The 16,003-nt window shown below is 41.1% G+C and overlaps 1 protein-coding gene across 5 annotated transcripts in view; it reads left to right on the top strand.

The window, feature by feature from the left end:
• The window catches only part of DAAM1 (dishevelled associated activator of morphogenesis 1), a 149,890-nt gene that overhangs the window by 133,857 nt on the left and 30 nt on the right, over window positions 1–16,003 (top strand). For all 5 annotated transcript variants that reach the window (XM_075282742.1, XM_075282740.1, XM_075282743.1 and 2 more), the window contains 7 exons: window positions 1,649–1,737; window positions 2,472–2,640; window positions 3,389–3,496; window positions 4,503–4,563; window positions 5,549–5,680; window positions 10,588–10,758; window positions 14,071–16,003. The exon at window positions 14,071–16,003 is cut by the window's right edge and continues 30 nt beyond it. In XM_075282742.1, the coding sequence (XP_075138843.1) occupies window positions 1,649–1,737; window positions 2,472–2,640; window positions 3,389–3,496; window positions 4,503–4,563; window positions 5,549–5,680; window positions 10,588–10,758; window positions 14,071–14,280 (940 nt within the window). In that variant the 3' untranslated portion in view covers window positions 14,281–16,003. The remainder of the gene's footprint in view (window positions 1–1,648; window positions 1,738–2,471; window positions 2,641–3,388; window positions 3,497–4,502; window positions 4,564–5,548; window positions 5,681–10,587; window positions 10,759–14,070) is intronic.

Raw genomic sequence — 16,003 nt, 5'->3', positions numbered from 1 at the left:
CATGTGAGTACTGTCTATTGAGACCATAGACCTCAAGTGTATGTACAATGCTAGAGCAATAAGCGGATATGATCACTGTTGCATGTAACGTCATACATACAAGTATATCCAGGTCTAAATTATCCTTGAATATGAAATTGTGAAACCCATTATGAAGGAAATAAATGCATTTTATTATAAATTGTCATCCGGACAATATTTTGGTAGCAGCTGCTGCCATCATTTATTCATGTCCTGTCTGTTTCCTCCTTGTAAGAGAGGGGCTGACTGTAAAATGGCTAAATACAATGAATCGGTTGGTTTCCATCTCATGTCTTCGGTCCACGGTTCTGGCCTTTTGGTGGCTCCTTTATACACTCACCGGCCACTTTATTAGGTACACCATGCTAGTAACGGGTTGGACCCCCTTTTGCCTTCAGAACTGCCTCAATTCTTCGTGGCATAGATTCAAGAAGGTGCTGGAAGCATTCCTCAGAGATTTTGGTCCATATTGACATGATGGCATCACACAGTTGCTGCAGATTTGTCGGCTGCACATCCATGATGCGAATCTCCCGTTCCACCACATCCCAAAGATGCTCTATTGGATTGAGATCTGGTGACTGTGGAGGCCATTGGAGTACAGTGAACTCATTGTCATGTTCAAGAAACCAGTCTGAGATGATTCCAGCTTTATGACATGGCGCATTATCCTGCTGAAAGTAGCCATCAGATGTTGGGTACATTGTGGTCATAAAGGGATGGACATGGTCAGCAACAATACTCAGGTAGGCTTTGGCGTTGCAACGATGCTCAATTGGTACCAAGGGGCCCAAAGAGTGCCAAGAAAATATTCCCCACACCATGACACCACCACCACCAGCCTGAACCGTTGATGCAAGGCAGGATGGATCCATGCTTTCATGTTGTTGACGCCAAATTCTGACCCTACCATCCGAATGTCGCAGCAGAAATCGAGACTCATCAGACCAGGCAACGTTTTTCCAATCTTCAATTGTCCAATTTCGATGAGCTTGTGCAAATTGTAGCCTCAGTTTCCTGTTCTTAGCTGAAAGGAGTGGCACCCGGTGTGGTCTGCTGCTGCTGTAGCCCATCTGCCTCAAAGTTCGACGTACTGTGCGTTCAGAGATGCTCTTCTGGCTACCTTGGTTGTAACGGGTGGCTATTTGAGTCACTGTTGCCTTTCTATCAGCTTGAACCAGTCTGGCCATTCTCCTCTGACCTCTGGCATCAACAACGCATTTCCGCCCACAGAACTGCCGCTCACTGGATGTTTTTTCTTTTTCGGACCATTCTCTGTAAACCCTAGAGATGGTTGTGCGTGAAAATCCCAGTAGATCAGCAGTTTCTGAAATACTCAGACCAGCCCTTCTGGCACCAACAACCATGCCACGTTCAAAGGCACTCAAATCACCTTTCTTCCCCATACTGATGCTTGGTGTGAACTGCAGGAGATTGTCTTGACCATGTCTACATGCCTAAATGCACTGAGTTGCCGCCATGTGATTGGCTGATTAGAAATTAAGTGTTAACGAGCAGTTCGACAGGTGTACCTAATAAAGTGGCCGGTGAGTGTATGTTTAGCCTTGTATTTTCTTTATAAGACTTAAGAACTTTTTCTTCCAATGACTATTTTTAATTCTTGTAGGATTAACCATTATCAGCAGCGTCTGCAGTCTCTGTACTTCAAAAAGAAGTTTGCAGAAAGGGTTGCTGAAGTCAAACCAAAGGTTGATGGTAAGTTGGCTTTTTCCCTACTAATAGTCATATTCTGGTCACTTGAGGGACAGTTAGATTACGGCATCTTTAACGTTCGTTATCCAAAATGTTTTCATGAAATTAGGGGTGAGGTCCCATATTGCATAGTTTGGGTGCAAAATCTACATGGAAATTCTGCAGCTGAGTGCATTGTCCATGAATGGGCTCTTTAATAAATCCCATTCTCACTCTAAAAAAAATCCATTTTATGAACCTATCTCTCTGTGTCATTTCTCAACAAAAAGTGCTATCCATTGCTGTATTTGCACCAAAATCTGCCTGGAAGCCTTCATCTAACACATGCAGGCTTCTCTGCAGATAATAGTGCCGATTTTTAGTCTGAATCGAGCATCATTTGTTTATGAACCTGTCCTAGTAGGTTGTCACAGGGTTGCTGGAGGTATAGTACTCAAGATCCAGTTGAATTAAATGGGCTAAGCTGCAGTTCTAGGTACAGCCACACCATATGTATGGCACTGTGACTAGATAAACAGTGATGGCTCCTTCATTCTGCTGATCAATGGGAATCCCAAAGATTATGGTCCTTTTTGATCATATATGGCCAGCCTATATAAGGGATAGGTTATTAAATAAAGTCCTGGATGACATTATTAAGTAGTATTTGGGTTGCACACACAACTTTGACACTACTAAGGCTTCTATGTGCTTTATTTAAACCTTCTTAACTTAATTTGTTGTCCTTGTACACACAGCCATCTGCTCAGCTTCCAAGCAGGTATTGCAGAGTAAAAGCTTAAAGCAGCTCTTGGAGGTTGTCCTGGCTTTTGGGAACTACATGAATAAAGGACAGAGGGGCAACGCTTACGGGTTCAAAATCTCCAGTTTAAATAAGATCGCTGATACCAAATCCAGCATTGACAAGTAAGTGAATTTTTATTTCTTTAAAGGTGCAGTTACTGTAGAATTGAGGTCAATTTACAAAAGCGCTCTAATGTCTGCATTGCGCATATATATATATATATATATATATAATAGTTATACTTGTGATAAAAGACTACGTACTTGACCTACACTAATGCCCCCTACTGCATCCATGGGTGACTGCTTGCACAGCAGAAGAGCTGCCTTTGTGAATGACTTGGGCTGACGCGTTCCGGAGTAAACGTTTCATCAGGTACCTGTAGAAGGTTTATGCGTTTTCCTTTAGCTGACCTCTCACAGGGGGTGTTGTATATACAATCCAGCGTGAGATTTCCACTAATTTCCCTCAAGAGCTGCGGTTTGTTTTATGCTTGCAAAAATGGTTCCCTAGGGGACGGTATGATGTAATGTTAGGAAAAGGGATGGCTCTGATGACATTCAGCTGTTCAGATCCTATAGTGAATATGATGCATTTTTTTGGATGGATTCCCATTTTGTATGGATTTTGCATATGAAGCAGAACTGGACTATATCACTGTTCATTTACATCAAAGGCTTGCTACCAATATAGAATACTTCAGATAGACTGTCAGGTTAACTGATTTGTGTCAGCCATCCTAGACGTAGCTGACTTATATGAGGCCAGAACCTTCTTCCTCATTTAACCCTTTATGCTCCCATAGGCCATAGAGATATTGCTCATACTTGTTTTTGCTATTTCTTACTACACTGTATTTAATCATTACAGGAACATCACCCTTTTGCACTATTTAATAACTGTGGTAGAAAAGAAGTATCCTAAGATTATAAATCTACACGAGGAGCTGCAGAGTATCTCTGAGGCTGCAAAAGTCAAGTAAGTAGCCATATAATGTGCAAAAACAAACTACACATATGTTCTGCAGATTGTGAGCCATGGCTATATCACATTGTTACACCTCCAACATAATAAACCAGAAGTTGGATAGAACCTTTAATGTGGCCCCTGACATAACTGGGCTGTCTTTGACAACTGATTAATGGATTACTAATGCAGATTAGAGATGATCGAGTACTATTCCATCGAATACCTCCCGGCCATAGGTATTTGTGTGAGCGGCCGAACACCAAGAGGTTAAACATGTCAAATCTTCGATGCGCTTAACCCTTTGGTGTTCAACTGCTTACATGAATACCTATAGCCAGGAGGTATTTGATCGAATAGTACTCGCTCATCTCTAATGCATATTAACTTGCTAAGGGTTAACTTGCAGTTCCCTACCCCTAGGAATAGTCTTTAATATCACTCCCTGTATTAAAATATCTTATGGTAGGTAAAATTTTTTTACCTATTGCTTTGTTTTAATGGTCAGATCCTACCACTAGAGGGAGCTTACTGAAGACTGAATGTATTAGAGTTCAGAAATCTTATCATTATGGCTTCAATGTGGTTTTATACCTAACTGTCATAGAGGTCACCCATCACCCATTTCAATATCACTGCAAAATAAGGTCACTTTCCCATTTTTCCCCTATTTGTTATGAAGTGTTGCCATCTATTATTGAAGTTGTTACCCAGGTTAGTCAGACTCCTTTACAGGATTTTTGCATGAGATGTGCCAAGGCATAAATAGGAAGACATTACATAGGACTCTGATCAGTTACTGAGAATGAGAGTGTATCCAGCATTGGAGACAAGGGAAGCAAACCCAAAGGAATACTGCCAAGATCTTTCCAAGATGCCCCTATTTTATATACTCCAAGAACGAAGAATGGATCTCACTGTATCGTGTGAATGCAACTTATCACGTCCTCTTACTGTAGTGCTTTATCACATGGACATTTCATCTACTTTCCTCTTTTTTTTTTTTTTTTTTTAATAGTATGACTGAACTGGACAAAGAGATTGCCACCTTGAGGAGCGGCCTGAAAGCTGTGGAAAATGTAAGTAACGTTTTATTGTAGTCCGTATGACATAAATAAGTGTTTCTCTGCGTTATTAGAGAAAGTAAAAAAAATAAAAAATTCATGATCAAAAAGTGTGTATAGGAATGGTTTGTACATGTTGTATGCAGAGATGATGCATGTCAGGATACTCTTAGGGCACAAGAAGTAATGTAATTTCATTCAATCCATCTAGATAAATAGCAAATAGCATAACCCTTAACCCTATAAACCATAAGGCTATGTTCAGATTAGCAGAATTTTCCCACCATGGCAGAGCCTGCATGTCATTTAAACCCTTTAAATTGGAAAGCACAAAACCCAATGTAATATTTTGCAGCAAATCCCGGTCTGATTCATAGCGCATCCTATAGTACGGTAGTTACAAATGTTTACAGCATGTGAATGAGGGCCCTTTTACGCTGGGTTCACAACAGCACCCCGTCTCCGTTTTCAGGTTTACATCTTCTGCCGACAGAAGACGGAAACCTGGTAGACCGTGTCCAGCTGTGAGCGCCTGTGAGCGTTTTGTGCTCTCCGTGGCGAAACAGTTTTTTTTAAAAAACCGGACACAAAGTCCTGCATGTCCAACTTTGTGTCCGGTTTAAAAAAAAACAAACAGTTTTTTGCCGCAGAGAGCACAAAACGCTCACATGTGCTCACAGCCGGTCTATTTCCAAACCCATTCACATGAATGGGTTTGAAAAATGGCTGCAGGTTTCAGTCTCCTGTCCAGTTTCAGGCAGGAAACGGAAATCTCCAAAACCGAGACCGAGGCACAGATGTGAACGAGCCCTTGCTGGTATATTACTGTAATGTTGTGATTTCCAGGTCCCGCTATACAGTCAGTGTCTCCTCAATGACCTTATGTGTATGGCAGTTTTAAGTAATTCTGTAACATCTGTGTATGTCGTAGATAGGAAGTGATTGTACATCCACCATAGGCAATTTCTTTGCTTCATAGCCTGTTTTTCTCTATATTTAGGAACTGGAATATCAGAAGTCTCAGCCCCCTGTGCCAGGAGACAAGTTTGTGTCGGTTGTCAGTCAGTTTATTACTGTTGCTGGCTTCAGCTTCTCTGATGTGGAAGATCTTCTTGTTGAATCCAAAGAGCTGGTGAGTATACAGCTGCATAATCCTGGTTGCTAGCAGTATACTGTATATGGTGTGTGCTGCAGGGTTTTCAATTGTTCCTGGTTAAAAAAAAAAAAAAATAAAATTAAAAAAAAAATCTGAACCCAAAGTGGTATAGCCCCTAGATCACATAGCAGAGATTACCCCGGAAATGGTACAACGGCTGATGGCAGACACAAGGCAGGAGATTTGAGTGGTAGCCATTGGATTGTTGCTTTCCAGATCCTGGGAAAGCTGAGTGACCACTTGCTGGAAATGGTAGCAATGTTAGTTAAGAATCTGGGTAACCTATAAATCTGTATCAATTTAATTCCTGTTATAAAGGGATACTAGAAACATAAGGTATCTTAACCCTATGTGAATACAGTCTGTTGTCTTGTTTTCTGTCTGTTGTCAGTCACTTTGGAATATCACTATATATATATATATATATATATATATATATATATATATATACACACTCATATACACTCACCGGCCACTTTATTAGGTACACCATGCTAGTAACGGGTTGGACCCCCTTTTGCCTTCAGAACTGCCTCAATTCTTCGTGGCATAGATTCAACAAGGTGCTGGAAGCATTCCTCAGAGATTTTGGTCCATATTGACATGATGGCATCACACAGTTGCCGCAGATTTGTCGGCTGCACATCCATGATGCGAATCTCCCGTTCCACCACATCCCAAAGATGCTCTATTGGATTGAAATCTGGTGACTGTGGAGGCCATTGGAGTACAGTGAACTCATTGTCATGTTCAAGAAACCAGTCTGAGATGATTCCAGCTTTATGACATGGCGCATTATCCTGCTGAAAGTAGCCATCAGATGTTGGGTACATTGTGGTCATAAAGGGATGGACATGGTCAGCAACAATACTCAGGTAGGCTTTGGCGTTGCAACGATGCTCAATTGGTACCAAGGGGCCCAAAGAGTGCCAAGAAAATATTCCCCACACCATGACACCACCACCACCAGCCTGAACTGTTGATACAAAGCAGGATGGATCCATGCTTTCATGTTGTTGACGCCAAATTCTGACCCTACCATCCGAATGTCGCAGCAGAAATCGAGACTCATCAGACCAGGCAACGTTTTTCCAATCTTCAATTGTCCAATTTCGATGAGCTTGTGCAAATTGTAGCCTCAGTTTCCTGTTCTTAGCTGAAAGGAGTGGCACCCGGTGTGGTCTTCTGCTGCTGTAGCCCATCTGCCTCAAAGTTCGACGTACTGTGCGTTCAGAGATGCTCTTCTGGCTACCTTGGTTGTAACGGGTGGCTATTTGAGTCACTGTTGCCTTTCTATCAGCTTGAACCAGTCTGGCCATTCTCCTCTGACCTCTGGCATCAACAACGCATTTCCGCCCACAGAACTGCCGCTCACTGGATGTTTTTTCTTTTTCGGACCATTCTCTGTAAACCCTAGAGATGGTTGTGCGTGAAAATCCCAGTAGATCAGCAGTTTCTGAAATACTCAGACCAGCCCTTCTGGCACCAACAACCATGCCACGTTCAAAGGCACTCAAATCACCTTTCTTCCCCATACTGATGCTCGGTTTGAACTGCAGGAGATTGTCTTGACCATGTCTACATGCCTAAATGCACTGAGTTGCCGCCATGTGATTGGCTGATTAGAAATTAAGTGTTAATGAGCAGTTGGACAGGTGTACCTAATAAAGTGGCCGGTGAGTGTATACAGTCCTATGAAAAAGTTTGGGCACCCCTATTAATCTTAATCATTTTTAGTTCTAAATATTTTGGTGTTTATAACAGCCATTTCAGTTTGATATATCTAATAACTGATGGACACAGTAATATTTCAGGATTGAAATGAGGTTTATTGTACTAACAGAAAATGTGCAATATGCATTAAACCAAAATTTGACCGGTGCAAAAGTATGGGCACCTCAACAGAAAAGTGACATTAATATTTAGTAGATCCTCCTTTTGCAAAGATAACAGCCTCTAGTCGCTTCCTGTAGCTTTTAATCAGTTCCTGGATCCTGGATAAAGGTATTTTGGACAAACAATTCAAGTTCAGTTAAGTTAGATGGTCGCCGAGCATGGACAGCCCGCTTCAAATCATCCCACAGATGTTCAATGATATTCAGGTCTGGGGACTGGGATGGCCATTCCAGAACATTGTAATTGTTCCTCTGCATGAATGCCTGAGGATTTGGAGCGGTGTTTTGGATCATTGTCTTGCTGAAATATCCATCCCCGGCGTAACTTCAACTTCGTCACTGATTCTTGAACATTATTCTCAAGAATCTGCTGATACTGAGTGGAATCCATGCGACTCTCAACTTTAACAAGATTCCCGATGCCGGCATTGGCCACACAGCCCCAAAGCATGATGGAACCTCCACCAAATTTTACATTTGGTAGCATGTGTTTTTCTTGGAATGCTGTTTCTTTTTGGACGCCATGCATAACGCCTTTTTTTTATAACCAAACAACTCAATTTTTGTTTCCAAAATGAAGCTGCCTTGTCCAAATGTGCTTTTTCATACCTCAGGCAACTCTATTTGTGGCGTACGTGCAGAAACGGCTTCTTTCTCATCACTCTCCCATACAGCTTCTATTTGTGCAAAGTGCGCTGTATAGTTGACCGATGCACAGTGACACCATCTGCAGCAAGATGATGCTGCAGCTCTTTGGAGGTGGTCTGTGGATTGTCCTTGACTGTTCTCACCATTCTTCTTCTCTGCCTTTCTGATATTTTTCTTGGCCTGCCACTTCTGGGCTTAACAAGAACTGTCCCTGTGGTCTTCCATTTCCTTACTATGTTCCTCACAGTGGAAACTGACAGGTTAAATCTCTGAGACAACTTTTTGTATCCTTCCCCTGAACAACTATGTTGAACAATCTTTGTTTTCAGATCATTTGAGAGTTGTTTTGAGTAGCCCAGGATGCCACTCTTCAGAGGAGATTCAAATAGGAGATCAACTTGCAATTGGCCACCTTAAATACCTTTTCTTATGATTGGATACATCTGGCTATGAAGTTCAAAGCTCACTGAGGTTACAAAACCAATTTTGTGCTTCAGTAAGTCAGTAAAAAGTAGTTAGGGGAATTCAAATCAATAAAATGATAAGGGTGCCCATACTTTTGCACCGGTCAAATTTTGGTTTAATGCATATTGCACATTTTCTGTTAGTACAATAAACCTCATTTCAATCCTGAAATATTACTGTGTCCATCAGTTATTAGATATATCAAACTGAAATGGCTGTTGCAAACACCAAAATATTTAGAACAAAAAATGATTAAGATTAATAGGGGTGCCCAAACTTTTTCATAGGACTGTATATATATATATATATATATATATATATATATATATATATATATATTATATATATAATATTTTTAACTTGTTTTATTGTTATAAAAGTGTACAACATGGTCTACATTATAAATGGGTAATGAATAACCAGTATCACCAGGATCTCAAACCATATACTGTACACATGTACATAAGAAAATACAATGCAACAGAAATAGTGCTGCAAAACAGCAGGGTTACAAGCAAATATCCCAAGGAGAAGTCCAGGTAGGGAGTCCAAGATGGAAACTATCCAGTATGAACAGGGAGAAGATACAATCCCAGCCAAATAGTACAACATAGTAAGCAATGTCATACAAGGCTAATACACCAGCTAAGGGTGGGGTAGTGTATAAGGTTAATGGTGAATTACACCATGGGCCCCAAACCTTTTGAAATTACTGAGAGCAACCTCTACCCTTACACATCATTTGGTAATATGGTAAAATAGAATTGACCAGTTTCCACCACACTGACCTCTCAAGGCGATGGTCTTCCTTGCCCAAAATTATGATTCAGATAAAAAGACTCTGGTATGTGGTAGCCATATCTCTTCATCTAGGATTCCAAACAGACATATCTGGGGAGTGGAGGGAGACCCATGACCTCTGGGGCCATCCCTATTTTTAATACATACAGTATCTATGGTTCTCAGCTCATACTACACATAATACAGAAAAACCAGCAGCCTTGTTTTCTGCTTCATTGGGCATAACTTTGGGCAATCCCTTTTGTGTTAGAAGGATCCCCTAAAAATAATGTAATCTGCTGAATACTGGAGAAGGAAGTGTGCAATTCTCCTACAGCACCACCACAGGAGAAAGCAAAGTATTACATGCTGAGCTCTCTGTATATCATATAAACAGGTTAGGCTCTCCAGAGAGCTGCTATCTGCTCAGTTAATATAGGGGGGTTGCAAATAACCCTTAATATTAACCTGAAAATTCCCTAGGATTTTTTTTTATATACCCTATTATATTTAAGAGACACATTTGTTACACTGCATGTAACAAAGATGTGTATATATAAATACATATAGACATACACACGTATGTAGATAATAATTTCACTACCTCTGTCATCCGCACATTTTGTGCATCTCATTCACTAACATGTAATTAACTATTTTAATTACAGAGAGGAGGAATGAATCCGGCGCTGGGTTTTCTTTGTGCAGTGCTTTAAGGAACCATTTGCCTCTTCTAAATGATATGTTATTTTTGTAAAGTAAGAAAAACACAAATATGGCCCCCAGACACACATTTGGTTTTAATAAAAGGCCATGTGGCCATAAAAGGATCGCCGCCACTTCAAAGTGCTGGTGAGGGCGAGCCCCCTGACTCCTGCGGTGCGTCCTGGTTTAATGTTGGAGAAGCGTGCCTCCTGCATTCGCTATCACTGGTTAGATAAAAGACTACTGAACATCTATGTGTCAAATGTGCTGTGTGCAGGACTATGTATAGCCTATGGCAGTGCTGACCAATGCTGTGTTCCAGAGCTGTGACACCTTCTGCTAACTTTACACTGAAGATCCAGATTAACATTTACTGTCTTATCCTTCTAGTTTACAAAGTCGGCCAAACATTTTGGAGAAGAGGCCAACAAAATACAACCAGATGAGTTCTTTGGGATGTTCGATCAGTTCCTCCAGGCGTTTACAGAAGCCAAACAGGAAAACGAGAACATGAGGAAGAAGAAGGAAGAGGAGGAGCGTCGTGCACGTATAGAGGCACAGGTTAGAGATTGTCATTGTCACTTTTCGTTTGTTTAATGAACACTGAGCTGATAGGATCAAGCTTTGACATCACAGGACCAATAAAGGACGCAGCTCTACATAGATCGCATAAAGATACCCCCTGTATCCTCTATTGTATGACTTTATGTCACTGACAGACCAGCACCTCACATACAGCTCCTTAGTTCTGCAGGCAGATTTTTGGTGCAGTGTCAAAAAACCTTGCACCAAAATAATGAACCCAGTCGCCTGAAGTCATTAATTTATCAGTCCTCTTTAAAGGGTTAAATTATTAGGGGTTGGCAGGAAAGTCCATTTAGGCCCAATCTGGTCTAAAAATTCACCAGATTAGGCCATCAATGTAAGGTCGGAGCTGGCTCGTCTCACAGCACCCTTGATTAAGAAGTTGAGACGAGCCCAGGGACGAATCTTCAATACCATATATCAGGGGTAGGCAACCTTCGGCACTCCAACTGTTGTTAAAGTACAACTCCCAGCATGCATACTTGCTCTGCTGTTCTTGGAGCTGTTATCCAAGTGTATGGAGTATGTTGGGAGTTGCAGTTCCACAGCAGCAGTGCCGAAGGTTGCTGACCCCTGCCATATACTGTCACTTCTAAGTACGTGACGTGCACGTAGACAGACCTAGGTAAACCATGAAAAGGCTCCTTTAAACAGCTGATCAGAAGGGGTGCCAAGAGTTAGACCTGACTGATTTCATAAGGATTGTCTAATATATCTTAATCTCACAGTACCGCTTTAAATAATGTCTGTCACCAGAATCGTATCCTTTTGTACTTAACCTAATGGGTTGGACACTGCCTCCTTCAGGTAGTTGCCCTATATGTCAGTTTTTCTGTTATAGGAGAGCTAATATGCGACTGAGGACATAAACATTCATAGTCAGCCATTTTTGGCGCTATGCTGAACTGTCATCTGTAACAGAGCATGAATCCTACCCTAAGGGCTAGTTCACACGTGGCCAAAGGGGTGGATTTTGACAGCGGAATCCACGTCATAATCCGCCCCTTTACAATGGTGGTCTATGGAGACCACTAGCGTTCTTTTTTCCGCTATTGGCAATTGCCGATAGCGGAAAAAAAGAAGCGTCAGCCCATTCATTTGAGCTGACTCCGGGGTGGGGGAAGCCGCGACTGCGACATTGTGGCAGGCGGGTTTTGACCATATTTTGACTTGGCTCCCCCGAGTCAAAATATGGTCAAAATCCGCGCCCCGTGTGAACGAGCCCTAAGACTTTGGAAAGACCCTTTATTGTTCTAGTCAGGTTTTTCTACTGTAATATGTCCTATGATGCATAGTTAAGCATGATGGGACACATTCCATGTCAGTCATGTCTGCCAGATGTCTGAGCGCCACGAGAGCACAGGACATTGAGGGGAAGGCAGAGAATCAATGTCTTCCAAGAAGAAATTGAACAAGAGGAGAGGAAAAATGAGTTTATATCAATGTCATTCAGTTCATGTGTTTAATTACCGCCATTGAGTGAGCTTGATATCCCGCAAGACGGACGTCAGATGTGTAATAAACAGAACATCTTTATACAATCATCGGCTGGAACTTTGAAGAGTCTCTTCACTCATTGCAGCCAGTATAATGGAATGATTTAGCTCTGCTGAGATCCGTCCGCAGTATTCAGCCATTATAACAAATCATATAAAGTATGGCCCTTACAGGCAGCAGTAAATTCTTTCATCTCTGCCTTGTCACTTGTTGAGCTCAACCGCAGACAGGAATATTTCGCTAGTAATCTGTATTGGACGTGAAGTGGCAGGTCTACAGAGAGGTGTAGGGTTAAAGCTCCTGAGGTTCTCGCCGCAAAATAATAAGGTGTTGTGCAGCCTATGAGCTATACGCAATAAGGTGGCGTACGAAGAGCGCTGCCATGGGGCAAGCAGCAGCAACATCATCGTCTGGTGGAACACTGTATTTCCATAGCTTCTCTATAGAGGCAGTTGTATTCCACTATTTTATTTCCTTGAGCTATTGGTAATGGCAAACAATCTAAAGATGAAGTGTAAAGTTATTTCATGGGCACAGCCATCAGTCATGTAGTGGTGGGTTATGGTCTGACTATAATAGAATACTACATCTTATGTAAAACTGGCTATACATACTGCTATGTCGGATAAACTTGCCCGTAATTCAGTATAACATCTCCTGATGGCCGGCAGATTGGGCATTTTGGGGCATGTCCCCATACCATTTCTTTCTCCACAGGAGATAAGCCATTGTCAGAAGTGTTTGGCAGTGGTCTATTCCTATCTCTCCATTAAAAAGAGAACATGCTAAGCATACATTTTATGGTGATTTTATATAAGGAGAGTCTGCCAGGACATGGCCATCTTAAGGAGTTTTTCAGCATTAAAATACGGATGGCCTAGCCCTAAGATATTATATGGAATAGTGTATTCTACTATGCTATTCCATACTTTGCTTGTAGTGTGCCAGCCCAATAGAGACCAAAAGGACACTTTTTATGGAGCTCTATGGACACGCTTAGCTTATACCTCAGGAACATTTATTAGTGTACACACTAGGTGGAGATCACAAACGTGACATTACTGTGGAATAACATCTGTCCATCAAATTGGGCTTCACTTGGCTCCATTCAGACTGCCGTTACTTTAATGGTAGTATGTTGCTTGTTTTTAGGGTTTGTTTATTTTTAAATGTAAATTATATTACACATTATTAGTATAAAGTGTGTAAGTAATGGTCTATTCGTTAAAGTTATGGAAATCAATTTCTCATCATCAACAGCCCTTCAATATGGAAACCGTCTCGATTCTAGTTCCCTAGAAACCAGCCAGTCCTATTCTCTACAGTGGCCACTACAGGGAAAATTGAGTATTACATGGCAATATTAAAAAAAAAAAAAAAAAAAATTGAGTCTTCAGTAGTTGATACCTTTTTTAATGGCTATTAATGATGATGACAGATTACAAGCTTTCGAAGCTCTCTGCTTCTTCTTCAGGTAAATTTACCTGAGGAAGAAGCAGGGAGCGTCGAAAGCTTGTAATATGTCATATCTATTCAATCGAATAGTGTTCGCTCATCTCTATTAGTTAGCCATTATAAAAAAACAAGAAACTTCAGTCTTCAGTAGTTGATACCTTTTTTTATTTCCTACCCACTGGCTAACACGGTACAAAAACAAACGTATTCCTAATTCATGGCAGCAATTCAGATGAGTGGCCATTCCTATAATAAAAGGAGCTCTCCTCCCAGAGCAGTAATGGCTTTAACCTTCAGTAGCCTTAATAATATTAACAATGCATCTTATTATTTCAGCTCAAGGAACAGAGAGAACGGGAGCGCAAAGCCAAGAAGGCAAAGGAGAACGGAGAGGAAGAGGGAGAGTTCGATGATCTTGTCTCTGCTCTGAGATCCGGTGAAGTTTTTGATAAGGACATTTCCAAACTTAAGAGAAACCGTAAGCGCATTACCAGCCAGACGACAGACAGCAGCCGGGAGAGACCCGTGACCAAGCTGAATTACTAAACCCCTAGAGACCATGAATGGAGTATTCCTGCACTGTCAGTGACACTGCCTTGACATTGGGGGGAGATTGAATGTGTACATATGTACGTAATGTAAAGTTCTGTGTGTGCATATGTATTGGCGTACAGCATTTTGTACACATGCACGCATACATGTAAATAGTTTGTAGTTTGGAAGATTCCATGCACATGTTGAATATGTGATTTATTGCAGTATTATGTATATCTGTGTACAGAGCACATGTATACATACCCACTGTGTATAAATGGTCGGTTTTGTTTTTTATTAACCAAACTTTTTCTTTCTTTAAGTGCAAAAGCACAACCCACATTCTGCCAGGTTAAAACAAGTGCATTCCTAAAATATATGATCATATTTAAAGAAGACCCGTCAGCTCTCCAAAAATATATACAATTCCCTATGAAATAACCGCTCTGAAACCTCTTTTTTTTACAGTGCCAATTTGTCTTCTTCCTCTTATTCTTCCTGGAAATTGTGAAGAACTTGATGGCTAGGTTTAACAAACAATATGTGCTGACAGTATCAGACTGTTTAGGGCCTGAGGGAATGGTAACTCCCAGTTGTCCGATTTTTATTCATATATATTCCAGGACACGATGAAGTTCTAAGAAAAGATGCTGCAGAGATTTTATTTTATGGGGAACATAACTGTTTGCGATGATGGACATGTCAGGAGAGATGACAAGTCTTTCATCTTGGGACTGTATTGCAATTGCACACGGTGCTTGCTGACAGTGGAGGCGGCCATATTGAGTATCTCATGTATTGGTATCCTATGAACCAATAAGGTCACTGCGGTGTGAAATGACAGCACTGTGAATATTCCCAGTGATGACTAGTCGAGGGCCCATAATGGCTGATCTCCTATGTGTAGGCAGCAAATGAATAGACTAATAATAATGATGATAATAATAAAAAGAAAAACTGCAAAATCAAATGTATTTATTGTATAGTGGGGTGTAGGTGACAACACACAGGGTTCAGATTTTAAAGCACAGCAAAGTTCTTCAGAATTTATCATATGCTGGATTATTTTAACCGGGGACTTTGCTGATCTATGGCAAAACGTGCAATTAAGAATGACACTATATACCTTTGGGATCCAGAAGTGGGCGCTGCTGTGTATGCTGCAAACACCTGGTCATGATATTTAGATACAGATATATATATATGTATACACTTTGTTACGGGATAGTCCGCTTCAATAATAATGGACCAATATACAGACCCTGAGCGGTTACATGGAGCTTGCACTGACTTCAAGGAACTCATTATATTACTTCTTAGTGCGGCAGGCTAGGCCCGGGTCTTGGATTGTTTCTGTGATTATTTTAAAAAATTATCAAACACGTATTGTAAGGTCTCTAACGTCTGCAAAACTATAAATCCCAGCATGCCTTGAGAGACCGTGATTGTCAGGGCGTGCTGGGTATTACAGCTGGATAGCCACGGGTTTGAGATCAATGCTGTGAAGGGTTAAAAATTTATCCAGGAATATTGTAGTGATCAGGTATAAAAATAAAGTAAGTAGGATTTAAGGCCAGGTTCACATGAGTTTTAGACACACTTCAGTTGCCTTCCCGCATGTAATAAGATATCTGTGTTAAGATGTGTTCACCTGATGGGCTTAGGTTAGTTTTTTTTGTATTTTCCAAGAAATAGCGCCTCATTTCACCATAGGCTTTGTCAGGTAGTGCATCGC

Source organism: Leptodactylus fuscus, chromosome 7 (genome assembly GCF_031893055.1).
Source record: "Leptodactylus fuscus isolate aLepFus1 chromosome 7, aLepFus1.hap2, whole genome shotgun sequence".
Classification (NCBI taxonomy): Eukaryota; Metazoa; Chordata; class Amphibia; order Anura; family Leptodactylidae; genus Leptodactylus; species Leptodactylus fuscus.
This window is presented reverse-complemented; position numbering and strand designations above follow the sequence as displayed.